The 12,724-nt window shown below is 52.2% G+C and overlaps 1 protein-coding gene across 5 annotated transcripts in view; it reads left to right on the top strand.

The window, feature by feature from the left end:
* Nucleotides 1-12,724, top strand: part of HMCN2 (hemicentin 2) — a 177,547-nt gene that overhangs the window by 112,200 nt on the left and 52,623 nt on the right. For 3 of the 5 annotated variants that reach the window (XM_061154404.1, XM_061154402.1, XM_061154406.1), the window contains exons 44-52: nt 880-1,041; nt 1,849-2,130; nt 3,201-3,368; nt 4,976-5,089; nt 5,504-5,590; nt 9,381-9,572; nt 11,343-11,516; nt 11,631-11,747; nt 12,238-12,380. In XM_061154404.1, coding sequence (XP_061010387.1) covers nt 880-1,041; nt 1,849-2,130; nt 3,201-3,368; nt 4,976-5,089; nt 5,504-5,590; nt 9,381-9,572; nt 11,343-11,516; nt 11,631-11,747; nt 12,238-12,380 — 1,439 coding nt within the window. The remainder of the gene's footprint in view (nt 1-879; nt 1,042-1,848; nt 2,131-3,200; nt 3,369-4,975; nt 5,090-5,503; nt 5,591-9,380; nt 9,573-11,342; nt 11,517-11,630; nt 11,748-12,237; nt 12,381-12,724) is intronic. The other 2 variants (XM_061154405.1, XM_061154403.1) reach the window with 1 other exon arrangement.

The following is a 12,724-nucleotide window of genomic DNA, read 5'->3' as shown; positions in this document are numbered from 1 at the left end:
TGAGAGGCTAAGGAGAATGAGGAGTTGAGGATGACAAAGTTTTGGCCTGGCAATCGAGAGAGTTGCTACCATCCCCGAGATGGAGAGGCTTTGAGGGCAGGTTTATGGGGCCAGACCGGGCGTTTGCGGCATTTTAATTTTCAGATTCATTAGACACCGAGTGAGATGTTAAGGGGGCAGTCAGACAGAGGTGTCTGGAGCTCAGAGGAGAGGTCTGGGCTAAGAATAAATCCGGAAGTGACAAGACAAGCCGAGATCACCAGGGGAGACAGCGTGGACAGAGAATAGAATGTAAGAGCGAGGAAGCCTATTGTATGGCCACCCGAGCCTCCCCCCCCACCCCACCCCCGGCCAGGACACGTGCTGCTGGATGACGGGGGCCCAGAGGGCTGCTCCTCCGTGAATAGGTGCATGGTGATGGAGGTTAGTGCCTCCAGGGTTACAAAACCCTTTCCTACACCGGGGTCTCCTTGCTGCCAGGCGTGCCTGTTGCTTGGTCTCCTTCCGCCACCACTGTAGCTAGACAGATGTGTCATTCACTCAATAGCCTTCACTGAGCCCTATTACATGCCAGGCCCCGGAGAGCCTCCAAGGACCCCAGGGGGAAAGTGAGGCAGGGTCTTCCCTCCAGGACAGCCCAGGCCAGGGCGGGATTCAGACGTGCCACCTGTAGGTAGAGCTGGGTTGGGGAGAAGCTCAGAGTTGTGGGTTATCAGAGGGGGTTCTGGGATCAGATTTGGTGCTCAGGGAAGTCTTCCTGGTGGAGGTGACATTTAGCGGGCATCTGCGGGATGAGCAGGAGTTGGCCAGGATGGATGGGAGGACAGATGTCCAAGGTGGAAGGATCAGGGACCATGGGCTTCTTTCTCATGCATCCAGGTCAGCCCCTGCCCGGGGAGGGGGCCAGCCTTGGGCAGGTGTTCCCTGTGGGGCAGCTGCTGTATCTGGGACAGGCCCAGCCAGCCCAGGAGGGAACATACACCTGTGAGTGCAGCAACGTGGCTGGAAATAGCAGCCAGGACCAGCAGCTGGTGGTGTACGGTGAGTCGGCCTGGGATGACCTGGACCAGGCGGGATGGGCTGGAAGGGGCCAGCCTGAAGTGGGGGCAACCAGGCACCCTGGCAGGGCAGACCTAACCCCCTCAAAACCCAAGCAAAGACAGAAGCTGGATTCTCCTGTCCCCCTTTAGATTACTGCTATTTTAACTGCCCCCTCCAAGTCAGCTTCTTATAGCTCCTGACCATGAGAGAGCAAGCAGCTCGATGCCAAGAGACTCCCAATGGCCCAGAGAGAAAAGGGAAACCACAGCTTGAAACAGCTGGAAACTAAAGAAATGTAAAATTGATATGAAGTTCCCATATGTGATGGAAACAAAAGTTTCCATCTACTTATCCTGTGGAGGATAAAATTAAATATCTCGGCCTTATAAAAATCATTCTAGAAAATAAAACCAAGAAAACTACTGTCCAACGTCTTGGGGAGAATCCCACCTGTGGAACTATCCCCCACCCCCACCACCAATCCTAACAACTGTTTAGAAGCCCCTGGTTTCTAAGGAAGAAAAGTCCTTACAAATCTTCGGCACCGTGCTGTGAGCTCATTGTCCAAAGAGCAGGCCCTCCCGTGATTCCCAGGGTATGGGAGAGGGGGCTGGGGTACCGTGGTGATCCGATTATAGAGATGTAAAGTGGAGGCCTGGGCAGGTGAGCTCACCTGGCTAAGGTCACACGGCCAGCGAGAGGCAGGGAGTACACAGGCCAGATGGAGGCGAGCCCAGATCCTGGCCTGAGGCTGGTGCCCAACGGCCCCCTTACCGCCCCCCACGACGTGCTTTCTCCCCACCCCAGTTCCCCCGCAGATTGCCGGCCCCGCGGAGCCCTACGCAGACGTGTCCGTCGTTCAGGACGAGGAGGCCAGTCTGGAATGCAACGCCACAGGGAAACCCGTGCCCAGCGTGACGTGGGAGCGGGACGGGTGGCCCGTGGGGACCCAGCCTGGCCTGCGGCTCCAGAACCACGGCCAGAGTCTGCACGTGGAGCGGGCGCAGCCTGCCCACGCCGGGCGCTACAGCTGCGTGGCCGAGAACGAGGCCGGCAGGGCGGAGCGATGGTTTTCGCTCTCAGTGCTCGGTAAGGACCCGCAGCCTCCGGGAGGAGGGCAGGAAGGGGCATGGCGGCCTCAGACTCCGTGTTCCTGGGGCTACCTCCTTGTATTGCCGGGAGCCAGGCCTCTCGCGAAGGCTGCTGTCAGGGGAAGCTGCGAACACTGCTCTCAAAATCAGGACAGGCTCCAAAGAGCCCTCATCCCCCTCCCCTCTTCCCCCCTCCCCTCTCCCCCCCTTAAAAAAGTTATTTGTTTACTTATTTGGCTGCACTGGGACTTAATTGAGACCCGGAGGATCTTTAGTTGCAACATGTGGGAGGAGCTAGTTACCTGACCAGGGATGGAACCTGGGCCCCGCTGCATTGGGAGCCTGGAGTCTTAGCCACTGGACCACCAGGGAAGTCCCCCTTTCTCTCTCTCCTTTGCTGTTCCCTACTGTATTCTGGGCAGTCTTTATCCTGCATGGTTTGTATGTGATGCTGGGATTTGGGCGTTCCTAAGAGATCAGTTAGACTGTCATCTGTCTTAGGAAGTCAGGGTGGCTTCCTATAGGAGGTGACTTTTAAACGTGAAATGTAAAGGCTAAGTTGGAGTTCATCGGGAGCTGGGGTAAGAGGAAGAGTGTTGAGCTCCTACTGCATACCTCAGGGTGGAGGCAGGGAGTGGGAAGAGACAAGGAGAGAGGTGGGCAGGGGTCCTTTAGGGAGGCTCTTCTCATATCGCCAGCACTGCTGGGACCCCAGGCCTCGCCCACCTGTCCCTGCCTGATAGAGTGGGGCTTCCTTTCTGAAGGGGACTCTGCTATGTTGACCTGGGGTCCCATCTGTGTTCCCCTTGGCTCTGATTTCTGTCTCCTTTGCTCAGTTTTGCTCCGTACCAGGGTCTGAGCTAAGGGCTTCACACATGTCCTTGTCGGATTCTCCTGGAGGTCCTCTGAGGGGTTGGGGAAACTGAGGCCTCAGCCTGACGCCAGAGTCCAGCCTGTGGCCACCACTCACCCCCTTCCGTGGGAATGCTTGGGGAGGCCGGTGGGGAGGCAGCAAAGAGCATACAGCCCCCATCTGCACCCTGACCATGGCTTCTTCTCTGTATCTAGTGCCCCCAGAGCTCATCGGCGACCTGGACCCACTGACCAATGTCACAGCCAGCCTGCACAACCCCTTGTCGTTGTTCTGTGAAGCCACGGGCGTCCCACCACCAGAGGTCCGCTGGTTCCGCGGGGAGGAGCCCATCAGCCCTGGGGAGAACACCTACCTCTTAGCAGGTAAGGTCTGATACTCAGCTTCTGCCTCTGTCCATCACGTGTCTGTGATCTCTGATCCTGCCCTGCCCAGCGTGGTTGGTATAATCATTTCAGTTGTTAGTCTCCCAAGAGTGCACCCCAAAACACTGGTCAGATGAGGTGCTCCAGGAAAAAAAAAAAAGGGATTTAAATAAGTCTGGAAAAGGCTTCCTGTTCAGTTGTCCTGGAGACCCACAGGAACCATTTGCATAGTCAAGGTTCTGATAAGTCCTGTAGCCAAAAAAAAAAATTTCTCATGGAGCTTGTATAACCTCCCATGGAGCTGTAGCAAACTTTTAGAAAGTTGGTCCAAGCACTTTCTTCTCTGAATACTCATATTCTTCACAAAGCTGGTCTGTGAAGGTTCTTGCTGGAATACAAATGGGGAAACTGAGGCTTAGGAGGCAGTATCCCATCAGAATCTTGCAGGGACTTCCAAGCCCACTGAAGCTCAGCCTCAATGACCCATCAATTATTCCATGCAGTCCAAGCTGGGATGGTAAATAAGTTTCCCCTCGTGTATCACTTCCTGTCACTTGGTAGGGGCTGCAATATTCATCAGATGAGATGAATTCAGAGACTGCATCTGGGTCCAGCAGAAAGGAGCGTGGTGATCGATTAGTGATGTCTGCCCTGGGTGCAGGAGTAGCCGTGATGACAAGTCCTGTATATCTGCTTTCCTTGGGCTGGTCTTAGGAGATCCTTGTGTTCCTCTGAGAGGAACTGGCTCACCTCTGAGTGAACCACCTCTGAGAGGTCCTTGGGAGAAGGTGGACTTGCACCAGGTCCATCAGAGTAGAATGGGGTTCTAATCTGAGCCAGGATTGCATAAACCACTGCTGTGCTTTCAGCTCTAGTCAAGCCACAGGAGAGAGGGTAGCCAGGTGACAGAGTCTTCTTACTAGAACAGGGTCAAGTTTACCCTGTGCTTATGTGTGCTTATCAGTTTTGCCCAACTCTTTGCGACCCCATGGACTGTAGCCCGCCAGGCTCCTCTGTCCATGGGAATTCTCCAGGCAAGAATACTGGAGTGGGTTGCCATTCCTTCCTCCAAGGGATCTTCCCAATCCAGGGATTGAACCCAGGTCTCCCACATTACAGGTAGATTCTTTACCATCTGAACCACCCTGGACGCTTAAGGGAAGTTTACCCTGGCGTAGGTCTAATATCCAGGCTTCCCTGGTGGCAGTGGTAAAGAATTCAGCTGCTAATTCAGGAGATGAGAGCTTGGTCCCTGGGTTGGGAAGACACTCCAGAGGAGGAAATGGCAACCCACTCCAATTTTCTTGCCTGGGAAATCCCATGGATAGAGGAGCCTTGCGGGCTGTAGTCCATGGGATTGCAAAAGAGTTGGACACGACTTAGCAATTAAACAACAGCAAGGACTAATGTCCAGAGGGCTCCATCCATCTGCTGAACCTCCGGGTCTCAGTTTCCCTCTCTGCGGAATGGAACACTGTGGGAGGCAGACACATAAACATCTAAATATACTGCCCAGCGTGCTCCTCTTCCTGGTGGGCAGCCTGGGCTCAGCTGGGGACAAAAGGCTGCTCACAGCTGTGCTTGGAGCCCACTCTCCCACTTCCCAGGTGGCTGGATGCTCAAGCTGACCCGGGCGCAGGAGCAGGACAAAGGCTTCTACTCCTGCTTGGCCAGCAACAAGGCTGGGGAGGCACGGAGGAACTTCAGCGTGGAGGTTCTGGGTACGTCACCACCCGGTTCTCACAGGCGCCCACCCATCCTTCCTCCCAGCCTGGGAGCCTCTGGGGGTGGGCCCGGTACAGACAGGAGGGACAGACCAAGCCTTGTCTTCTTTGCCTCATCAGCAGCCTCTTCTCTGAGGCTGCCATAGAACTTTCCAGAAACAGCCAGAACCAACCCAAGATGAAAGGGGGCAAAGATTTTCAATACCACCCAACTGCCTTCCTCTGATTGGGGCCTTCTCCCAGTGGCACTGGTATTTGTCTCAGCCAGCTGCAAATTTTTATTAGACCCCCTGCCGCATGGCAACAGGTGTGAGGGAATGGGGAGGAAGACAGATCCTGTGGGCGCTTGGCTTCCTGCTCCGTGGCTGTTCGGCCCAGTCAGTGAGCGTCTGTCCTCCCTGCTTCTCGAAGTTCCTCCCAGTATTGAGAAGGAGGACCTGGAGGAGGCAGTCACGGTCCCCGAGGGGGAGACGGCCCAGCTGCGGTGCAACGTCTCAGGTAAGGGACACACAGCAGACTGGAGGAGGGTGAGGAGGCAGCTGTGGGAAGGAGGGGGTCCTCAGAGATCTGGCGTGCCGGCCCACTGCCCTGCTGTTCCCTGCAAAGTGTCTCTTGGCATCTTGGACTTTTCACTCTCTATGCCTCTGCCACAAACACTCTTCCCTACTCATCTGACTGCAGAGCTCAGCCTCCAAGGTCCTCAGTTCAGTTCAGTTCAGTCGCTCAGTCGTGTCGGACTCTTTGCGACCCCAAGGATTACAGCACTCCAGGCCTCCCTGTCTATCACCAACTCCCAGAGCTTGCTCACACTCATGTCCATTGAGTCGGTGATGCCATCCAACCATCTCATTCTCTGTCGTCCCCTTCTCCTCCCACCTTCAATCTTTCCCAGCATCAGGGTCTTTTCAAATGAGTCAGTTCTTCGCATCAGGTGGCCAAAGTATTGGAGTTTCAGCTTCAGCATCAGTCCTTCCAATGAACACCCAGAACTGATCTCCTTTAGGGTGGACTGGTTGGATCTCCTTGCAGTCCAAGGGACTCTCAAGAGTCTTCTCCAACACCACAGTTCAAAAGCACCAATTCTTCAGTGCTCAGCTTTCTTTATGGTCCTACTCTCACATCCATACACGACTACTGGAAAAACCATAGCCTTGACTAGATGGACTTTTGTTGGCAAAGTACTGTCTCTGCTTTTTAATATGCTATCTAGGTTGGTCATAACTTTTCTTCCAAGGAGCAAGCGTCTTTTAATTTCATGGCTGCAGTCACCATCTGCAGTGATTTTGGAGCCCCAAAAAATAGTCTCTCATTGTTTCCATTGTTTCCCCATCTATTTGCCATGAAGCGATGGGACTGGATGCCATAATCTTAGTTTTCTCAATGTTGAGCTTTAAGCCAACTTTTTCACTCTCCTCTTTCACTTTCATCAAGAGGCTCTTTAGTTCTTCACTTTCTGCCATGAGGGTGGTGTCATCTGCATATCTGAGGTTATTGACATTTCTTCTGGCAATCTTGATTCCAGCTTGTGCTTCATCCAGCCTGGCATTTCTCATGATGTACTCTGCACATAAGTTAAATAAGCAGAGTGACAATATACAACCTTGATGTATTCCTTTCTCAATTTGGAACCAGTCTGTTGTTCCATGTCCAGTTCTAACAGTTGCTTCTTGACCTGCATACAGATTTCTCAGGAGGCAGGTCAGGTGGGCTGGTATGCCCTTCTCTTTCAGAATTTTCCACAGTTTATTGTGATCCACACAGTCACAGGCTTTGGCATAGTCAGTAAAGCAGAAGTAGATGTTTTTCTGGAATTCTCTTGTTTTTCGATGATCCAGCAGATGTTGGCAATTTGATTTCTGGTTCCTCTGCCTTTTCTAAAACCAGCTTGAACATCTGGAAGTTCATGTTTCATATATTGTTGAAGCCTGGCTTGGAGAACTTTGAGCATTACTTTGCTAGCGTGAGATGAGAACAATTGTGTGGTAGTTTGAGCATTTTTTGGCATTGCCTTTCTTTGGGATTGGAATGAAAACTGATCTTTTCCAGTCCTGTGGCCACTGCTGAGTTTTCCAAATTTGCTGGCATATCAAGTGCAGCACTTTCGCAGCATCATCTTGTAGGATTTGAAGTAGGTCAACTGGATTTCCATCACCTCCACTAGCTTTGTTCATGGTGATGCTTCCTAAGGCCCACTTGACTTTGCATTCCAGGATGTCTGGCTCTAGGTGAGTGATGTGATTATCTGGGTCATGAAGATCTTTTTTGTATGGTTCTTCTGTGTATTGTTGCCACCTCTTCTTAATATCTTCTGCTTCTGTCAGGTCCATACTGTTTCTGTCTTTTATTTTGCCCATTGTTGCATGCAATGTTCCCTTGGTATCTCTAATTTTCTTGAAGAGGTCTCTAGTCTTTCCCATTCGATTGTTTTCCTCTATTTCTTTGCAGTGATCACTGAGGAAGGCTTTCTTAGCTCTCCTTGCTATTCTTTGGAACTCTGCATTCAGATGGGTGTATCTTTCCTTTTCTCCTTTGCCTTTCACTTCTCTTCTTTTATCAGCTACTTATAAGGCTTTCTTAAACAACCATGTTGCCTTTTTGCATTTCTTTTTCTTGGCGATGGCCTTGATCACTGCCTCCTATACAATGTCACAATCCCCAGTCCATAGTTCTTCAGACATTCTGTCTATCAGAACTAATCCCTTGAATCTGTTTCTCACTTCACTGTATAATCATAAGGGATTTGATTTAGGTCATACCTGAATGGTATAGTGGTTTTCCCTACTTTCTTCGATTTAAGTCTGAATTTGGCAATAAGGACTTCATGATCTGAGCCATAGTTGTTCCCAGTCTTGTTTTTGCTGACTGTATAGAGCTTCTCCATCTTTGGCTGCAAAGAATATAATCAGTCTGATTTCTGTATTGACCATTTGTTGATATCCATGTGTAGAGTCTTCTCTTGTGTTGTTGGAAGAGGGTGTTTGCTGTGACCAGTGCTTTCTCTTGGCAAAACTCTGTTAGCCTTTGCCCTGCTTCATTTTGTACTCCAAGGTCAAATTTGCCTGTTACTCCAGGTATCTCTTGACTTCCTACTTTTGCATTCCAATCCCCTATGATGAAAAGGAATTCTTTTTTGGGTGTTAGTTCTGGAAGACTTTGTAGATCTTCATAGAACTGTTCAACTTCAGCTTCTTCAGCATTACTGGTCAGGGCATAGACTTGGGTTACTGTGATATTGAATGGTTTGCCTTGGAAACAAACAGAGATCAGTCTGTTGTTTCTGAGATTGCATCCAAGTACTGCATTTTGGACTCTTTTATTGACTATGAGGGCTACTCCATTTCTTCTAAGGGATTCTTGCCCACGGTAGTAGATATAATGGTCATCTGAGTTAAATTCACCCATTCCAGTCCATTTTAGTTCGCTGATTCCTAAAATGTCGATGTTCACTCTTGCCATCTCCTGTTTGACCACTTCCAATTTTCCTTGATTCATGGACCTTGATTCCAGGTTCCTATGCAATATTGTTCTTTATGCATCAGACTTTACTTCCATCACCAGTCACATCCACGACTGGGTCTCTTCATTCTTTCTGGAGGCGTTTCTCGGCTGTTCTCCTACAAGTTCCTAGTTCTCCCCTGTCCCAGCATTGACCACCCTGGGCCATAGTGGCCTTGTGATATCTGTCTACCCTAGCCAGGCTCTGAGCTCCATGAGAACCAAGAACTATCTTGTCACTGTGGTTCCCCAAGTGCCTGGCAAAGTAAGCTCCCATTAATGCTTGTGGCCTGGGAGAGATGGATGAATGGATGGATGGGTAAATGGGTGAATGTGTGTATGTATGAATGGATAAAAGGATGGATGGGGTGGGGTGGGTAGATGAATGGATGGGGAGATGGATAGATTAATGAATGGATGGATGGGTTGATGACTGGGTGGATGGATAGGTAGATGGGTAGGTGAATGGATGAATGGATGGGTAGATGATGGGTAGATGAATGAATGGACAATGGATGGATGGATGGAAGGAATAATTTGCCTTTATGTCCTGCCTGTCTGTACCAAGCCATCCCTGCCCACAACCTGGGAAAGGAAACAGTAACCGAATCACATAGGAAAGGGTCCAGGCCAGGTGTGATGGCTGCTTCTGTGTCTTGCCCTGCCGTACGGGCCACTGGACTGACATGGAGAACGATGTCTCCCACCCCATCTTGGAGCAGCCTCTGACCTCTGGTTTGACCTGGTCAAAACCTGCTGAATCATTTCACCTGCCTCTCCCCTCTGCATACAGGCCACCCACAGCCCAAGGTCACATGGTTCAAAGATGGCCGACCCCTAGCTAGTGGAGACACCCACCACGTTTCTCCAGATGGAGCCTTCCTATGGGTCCTCCAGGCCAACCTGTCTAGCGCGGGCCACTACTCCTGCGTTGCAGCCAATGCCATAGGGGAGAAGACCAAGCATTTCCAGCTTAGCGTCCTGGGTAAGTGCCGAACATCTCCTGGTGACCCTAGGTTCAAGCAGAAGGGAAAACCAAGGCGACCAACTCCTTACAGGCAGCTTCCCACAAAGCACTTTACTTTTGTTTCTCCCATGTCAGCAACAACAAAAGTAATAATAGCGGGTATAATTGGCTAAACATCTACCACAAGCCAGGCATTTGGACAGGCCTGATTAGTTGAAGGGGGGAGGAGGGGCGCACCCCGCAGCACGTGGGATCTTAGTTACTCGACTAGGGATCGAAGCCAAACCCCGTGCACTGGAAGGCAGAGTCCTAACCACTGGACCACCAGGGAGTCCCTCTGACTATCTGAATCTTCACAGAAACCCTAGGAGGTGGGAGATGTGCTTGTCCCCCAGTCACCAATGACGCTGTGAGGCTTAGGGAGGTGACAAGACTCCAGGCCTCAGGGTGGGCGCTTACACCCAGGCAGTCCTTCTCCCAAGAGCCATCAGCATGAGCTGTCTCATTAGGAGAAACAGGGCTCTAGAGGATTAGACAGATCTGTTTCTCAAAATGCTATTGGTAGGACTTCCCAGATGGCTCAGCGGTAAAGAATCCACCTTCAATGCGGGAGACCCAGGTTCGATCCCTAGGTTGGGAAGATCCCCTGGAGGAGGGCATGGCAACCTACTCCAGTATTATTGCCTGGAAAATCCCATGGACCAAGGAACCTGGCAGGCTGCAGTCCATGGGGTTGCAGAGAGTCAGGCATGACTGAAATAACATAGCACGCACAGCACAAAACTTCCCTAGAGGTCCAGTGGTTAAGCATCCGCCAGCCAATGCAAGGGACTCGGGTTCAATCCCTGCTCTTGGAAGATTCCACGTGGCCTGAGGCAACTAACCCTGCGTGCCACAGCTACTGGGCCCAAGGTCTAGAGCCTGCAAGTTGCAATTACTGGGCTTGCACACCCTAGAACCCGAGGTCTGCTACAGGAGAAGCCACCACAAAGAGAAGCTTGCATAGTGTAACTAGAGACTAGCCACTGCTCGTCACAGCTAGAGAAAGCCCGCCCGTGGCAACAAAGACCCAGGGCAGCCAAAATTAATTAGTAAAAAATAAAATAAACTGCATGTTGGTAAAAAGGAGGGTCCCCAGCAGGAGCGGAAAGAGAATATTTGGGGACCAGTGAAAGCAGAGCTATTCTACTCAGCAGAAAACAAAACTCCACCCCCACCTCTGCTCAGAGCAGGGTACAAACTGGAACCACACCCAGAACTGGGAAGACGCTGGTTAAATTAGCAGATGTCTGGATGTTAAGAGGGGCTTCCCAGGTGGCGCAGTGGTAAAGAATCCGCCTGCCGATGCAGGAGACTCAGGAGACGGGGTTCTATCCCTGGGTCGGGGAGATCCCTTGGAGGAGGAAATGGCAACCCACTCCAGTGTTCTTGCCTGAGAAATCCCGTGGACAGAGGAGCCTGGTGTGCTGCAGTCCACAGGGTCATAAAGAGTTGGACAAAACTGAGCCTGCACACGCATGGATGTTAAGAGCCCATTGGGGAGACAGAGGCAGACTTGGCCACCTTCCCCTATGATATTGCTTAGCAAGGGAGAGCCTGGGCTCTGGGCCACCGAGGCCTGAATTGAAGTCTGGCTGCCCAGGGCGTGGTTCCTCTGAGCCTCATTTCCCATCTGTGTAATGCAAACAACAGCTCCGAAGCCCAGCACCAGGGTCTCAGACTTTCCTGGGTCCTCGGGCTCAGGGTGGGGGATCCCCGTTCAGGAGCACACCCCTTGCCCCACCGCAGTGGTTCCCACCATCCTGGGAGTGACGGAGGACAGCGTGGACGAGGAGGTGACTGTGACCATCAACAACCCCATCTCTCTGATCTGCGAGGCCCTGGCCTTTCCCTCCCCCACCATCACCTGGATGAAGGACGGGGCCCCCTTTGAGGCCTCGAACAACATCCAGCTGCTCCCAGGTGATGCCCTCGAGGGGATGGGGGGGCAAAGAGGCGGGGAGCAGGTGACACGTCATCAGGCTGGGTCAGAGGCAGGGAACCCGGGGGTGACCCTGGCCGCTGCCCTACCCCAAGCAGGCACCCACGGGCTGCAGATCCTGAATGCCCAGAAGGAAGATGCAGGCCAGTACACCTGCGTGGTCACCAACGAGCTGGGCGAGGCCGTGAAGAACTACCACGTGGAAGTCCTCAGTGAGTCAGGGCCCCTCCAGGGCACCAGCTGGAGGGGCAGGAGGCTGCCCGGGAAAGCCGGGGCTGCACTGGACACCCCGGGTGCCTTCACGTGGCTTGTCTCCTCTGATGGTCCCTGGCCAGCCAGGCCAGCTCAGTCCATTCAGGGCCTAGAGCTTAGGAGGAGGGATCCAGTGAGTTAGGACAGGGCCACGTGCATGCCTAGACCCACAGCAGTCCTGGCTTCCTCTGCCACTCACACTGCAGTGCAATAATAGCACCCACAGCTGGAGACCTGGTACCCCGGAAGGGTCCCCAGAGGTCACCCCAGGAATTCTCCTGCCTCAGACCTGCCCTGTCCCATAACCATCTCTTCCCAGGAGCAGGTGGGCTTCCAGGCTCCCTGTTCCTCTGCTCTGGGGAGCCAGCCCCCAATTTCTGGGATGGGGGAGTGTAGGGTCTCAACACCTCTTCTCCCGGCCTGCTCTTCAGACTCCTTTATGGTTTTCAGTTCCCCCTTCCATCTCCAAAGATGACCCCTTGGGGGAGGTCAGTGTGAAGGAAGTGAAGACCAAGGTTAATAGCACTTTGACCCTGGAGTGTGAGTGCTGGGCCGTGCCCCCGCCCACCATCAGCTGGTACAAGGACGGACAGGTAAGATCAGGAGCCCCTGGTGGCCTCAGATTCTCAGTCTGGGTCCCCCTCATCTGCAGAACCTTCCAGAAAAGGCAGTCATAGCAGCAGGCCCCAGAGCTGTCCTGGGCCCTGCCCCGTCCTTTATATTTTAATAAGAAGTTCAACTCTTTATAGAAAACAAGTCTCATAAACATGAAACCCTATATTCACTCACTGAATTCTCTTCTGATTTTTATGTTCTGTGGGTCTGGTGTTACAGAATTGTCAGGGTGCTCTGACCACTTTATGTGGTGTTTTAAAAATCGTGTGAAAATGTAAGTACACTCATCTGGGTGCTTTCTACCCCTCAGTCCTGACCTCCG

Source organism: Dama dama, chromosome 11 (genome assembly GCF_033118175.1).
Source record: "Dama dama isolate Ldn47 chromosome 11, ASM3311817v1, whole genome shotgun sequence".
NCBI lineage: Eukaryota > Metazoa > Chordata > Mammalia > Artiodactyla > Cervidae > Dama > Dama dama.
Note: the sequence above shows the minus strand (reverse complement) of the source record. Positions and strands in the feature narration are given on the sequence as shown.